The 4,213-nt window shown below is 44.6% G+C and overlaps 1 protein-coding gene across 2 annotated transcripts in view; it reads right to left on the reverse strand.

Moving 5' to 3' along the window:
- LOC111863877 overlaps window positions 1-4,213 on the reverse strand; it is a 14,132-nt gene that overhangs the window by 716 nt on the left and 9,203 nt on the right. Inside the window, exons 5-6 of one of the 2 annotated variants that reach the window (XM_023850659.1) lie at window positions 3,475-3,603; window positions 486-616 (exon numbers count right to left, since the gene is read on the reverse strand). In XM_023850659.1, coding sequence (XP_023706427.1) covers window positions 486-616; window positions 3,475-3,603 — 260 coding nt within the window. Of the gene's footprint in view, window positions 1-485; window positions 617-1,406; window positions 1,538-3,474; window positions 3,604-4,213 lie in introns of both variants that reach the window. The other variant, XM_023850668.1, reaches the window with a different exon arrangement.

Consider the following 4,213-nt stretch of genomic DNA (forward strand, 5'->3'; position numbering starts at 1 on the left):
ACCTCTGAGCTAAATTAGGCAACAATTTCCCGCCCAAGTAGTTTCCAATGCCTCTGGTAGATGGGGAAAGTATCAAGGTACCGAGGGTCGACCTCGTTGGCCCAACGGGGCTGATAGCACGCACCGTTACCGGTAGGGTATGGCGACAGTAGAAATTAAAGGGGGACGCACAATGGACCAATAACTGGTCTAAGTGCATGGGGAAACCCACCCCCTCTAATAATAATAATAATAATAATAATAATAATAATTTTGTAATAAACTAGTTCAGTACAGAAGGTGGTAGACATCCAGCAGTTCTCGCACCATAGCCAACAATGATCTATCGTGCATTCCAACATTTACTCCATCAATAACAGTCTTCCTTGAATATCTTTGGTACAAGAGGCCCCACCTAACTAACTAAATAACCAACCAACCAACCTACCTACCAACCAGCTGACTGATTACATAACCAACGAAGTATCAATGCAACATAAACCAACCTGAGGTAGTGTCCCAGCGCCCTGCCAGTGGAGCCCATGTCCCTCACGAGTTGCCTGTTGGTGGCGCAGACACTGTGCTGCACGCAACGCACCTGCTTGTCTTCCACTAGCAGCCAGTTCTTCTCATCCAGCTGAAACCGCAAATCATGTCCCTCGGTTTGTTCACCCAGCTGTTGAAATGTTCCTTCAGGTGGTGTGTATGTGTCTGGATCTAAGTTTGCAATTCATTTATACTGAATAAGCTAGCGGCCTCCGTAGTCTAGGGGTAACGTTCCCACCTCATGACTCTAGGTACGCGGGTTCAAACCCAGCGGAAGTCGTGGAATTTTTAAGGGCGGAAAAATTCAGGGAACAAGTCCTCCAGGAGGGACTTTAAGCCGTGTGTCCCGTGTCGTAGATTTACGGCACATAAAAGAACCTCATGTCTCTAGCAGACCTCTGAGCTAAATTACAGGCCCTTTCCCGCCCAAGTAGTCTCCAATGCCTCTGGTGGATGGGGGAAGCATCAAGGTACCAGGGGCCGACCTCGTTGGCTCTACGGGGGCTGATGGCACGCACCGTTACCGGTAGGGTATGGCGACAGTAGAAATTAAAAAGGGGGACGCACAATGGACCAATAACTGGTCTAAGTGCATGGGGAAACCCACCCCCTCTAATAATAATAATAATAATAATAATAATAATAATTTTGTAATAAACTAGTTCAGTACAGAAGGTGGTAGACATCCAGCAGTTCTCGCACCATAGCCAACAATGATCTATCGTGCATTCCAACATTTACTCCATCAATAACAGTCTTCCTTGAATATCTTTGGTACAAGAGGCCCCACCTAACTAACTAAATAACCAACCAACCAACCTACCTACCAACCAGCTGACTGATTACATAACCAACGAAGTATCAATGCAACATAAACCAACCTGAGGTAGTGTCCCAGCGCCCTGCCAGTGGAGCCCATGTCCCTCACGAGTTGCCTGTTGGTGGCGCAGACACTGTGCTGCACGCAGCGAACCTGCTTGTCTTCCACTAACAGCCAGTTCTTCTCATCCAGCTGAAACCGCAAATCATGTCCCTTGGTTTGTTCACCCAGCTGTTGAAATGTTCCTTCAGGTGGTGTGTATGTGTCTGGATCTAAGTTTGCAATTCATTTATACTGAATAAGCTAGCGGCCTCCGTAGTCTAGGGGTAACGTTCCCACCTCATGACTCTAGGTACGCGGGTTCAAACCCAGCGGAAGTCGTGGAATTTTTAAGGGCGGAAAAATTCAGGGAACAAGTCCACCAGGAGGGACTTTAAGCCGTGTGTCCCGTGTCGTAGATTTACGGCACATAAAAGAACCTCATGTCTCTAGAAGACCTCTGAGCTAAATTACNCATGGGGAAACCCATCCCCTCTCATAATACATATATACAATACATACATACTGAATAAGCTGTTATTATGCAAGGAATGGTTCTTCCTATGCTTAATTAAGCACCAGGCCTGATGAAGATGTATGGAGAAGTAGGGTGCATAGTTCCATGCTTTCTTCAACTTGACACTAGGTGGACGTGACAAATCAGCCTCATGTGCCTGCCAATTATCCCCAGAGAAAGAGACCCAGTAAGAGGTAAAGGTAAATTTGCTTCTGTACTTAATTAAGCATCACATCATGAAGACATTGAGGAATGAATTTACAGCTCTGTGCATTCTTAATCTCAGCCCTAGATTCAAGAAAATGATTTAGCTTCATGCCTTGGATGCTTTACCTCCAGATAAAGAGCCCCAAGCACCCACTGGATATGAGACTGGGGGCATGAAACATTGGCACCCTTATGCCAAACCGCACGCATCACATCACAGAAGACAGTAGTTTCAACACTAACTGCCATGGCAACCTCAAACCTCGTACTGCGCTCTGTAGTTCTGTTTTTGTTATTTAACAAAACTGTCAATGTCTAGACCACATAGCGTCAAGTGGCAGAAAAATTTACATACAAATTGGAAATGATCATGACCTAATCTTGGAACTTTCCCAGGATTTTCCTGGAGGGCCTGAAGAAAGCCACAAATAATCTCAGTCAGGGTAAAGGGGGTCCTATCCAAGATTCAAGATGAACACCTCCCAATATGAGTTAGACTACATTGCTCTCTTGCTCTTGTTGTGTCCTGCATTCTAACAATAATCTTCTCACTTGAACAAGGAGGTACACTGCCAGACAGGATGATAGCTTCCTGCATTCCGAGGGGTTCAACATCGATATGATAGAAGCCTCTGGTATTCCTTTTGAGTTGCTAGGTAAATGTTACTGAAACTTTTGGCAACTGCAGACCACTACATGTGTGGGTGGCCCATACATTGACCACTCGGTTGTCACAACATTCCCCTCACTCATAAAGAGCGTGTAACTGTGCTTTTTTCTGCGAATACAAGAAAAATTACAGTTACAGTTGCCAGAAACAACTTTTTCTATGCACATATTTAACACAACTTTCTTATAAACAAATTGATCACAATTTGTTAATTTAAATTATTTTATTTATTAATTACATATCATACTACGTGAAGTATATAATATTGTAGACCATCTGGTGGAAGGCCAATGACCACAGTTTGAGAAACACTGTGCTATGTAATGACATTTGGAAGCTTACACATCCCTTAGCATACCAAAGCATTCAGGTATGCTTTTTCACAATTCATCATCTAGTTAACCAGTTAGTGGCAATGCATACACAAGTTTGAATTTTCCATAGTTCAGGCTGTTATCGCTGATTTCTCACCATGAAAACTTCGGTTCAATCCCAGGGAAATCCATTTGTGATTTATGGTGGAAAAGTGGCACTGCGGTAGGTTTTTCTCTGAACACCAAGTCTTTCTCCTGTCAGTTATTATTTATTCTCATCCATCATCAAGGGCTGGTACAGTGGGCCCACTTGAGGCTACAGTACCAGGGGACTTCTGTCACCCCACTCCTACAAAAACTGTACATGATGTTAACTTCATACCTTTGTTGGAAAAGGTAACGGACCATCAGGCACCTCGCTCATAGAGTACAATTTAGAGGCATCTCGACGCTTGCGGGAGGTGATGACACCCAGAAGATTATTGCTCTTGGAGAGGTTAATCAACGCACTCTGTAAGGAACAATGACAACCAGTCCATATATAGTGATTCTGCCATATTACAGAAGGTAAACATTTGCACTCACGCGGTTGCCAGCTCATCAGTTTGCCCTTAACCACATCCATAATGAGAGAATTTACGAAATACAGACACCTGACAGTGTACATTATTTACTTATTTACTTACTTTCCACTTTTTCCATGCATTGGTTCTCATGCACTTGATTTTTGTTGGCTAGGTTTGTAGCATAAATTCTACCTCCCTTTCCATCCTAGTTCCACGTATGTATGTGTCTCCCCCACATCTGAGGACGGAAACAGATCCAGCTTCCAAAACGTTGCGTTTTCTAGTTTCTAGAACACCAAACCATGGACAAAGTCCAAAAGCCCAAGGACGCGCCATAGCTCAAGCGGTTAGTCGCTGGCTTCCCACCGTGGTGGCCCGGGTCTGGTCAAGTGGGATTTCTGGTGGATAAAGTGGCGCTGGGGCGGGTTTTCTCCAAATACTTCCATTTCCCCTGCCAATCTTCATTCCACCAAAATTCTCCATCATCACAATCACGCTAGGCAGGCTACAATAGGCCAAGCAGTGGCCACCGTGCTGAGTGGACCCAGCTGGACT

Source organism: Cryptotermes secundus, unplaced genomic scaffold (assembly GCF_002891405.2).
Source record: "Cryptotermes secundus unplaced genomic scaffold, Csec_1.0 scaffold1705, whole genome shotgun sequence".
In the NCBI taxonomy this organism is placed as follows: Eukaryota; Metazoa; Arthropoda; class Insecta; order Blattodea; family Kalotermitidae; genus Cryptotermes; species Cryptotermes secundus.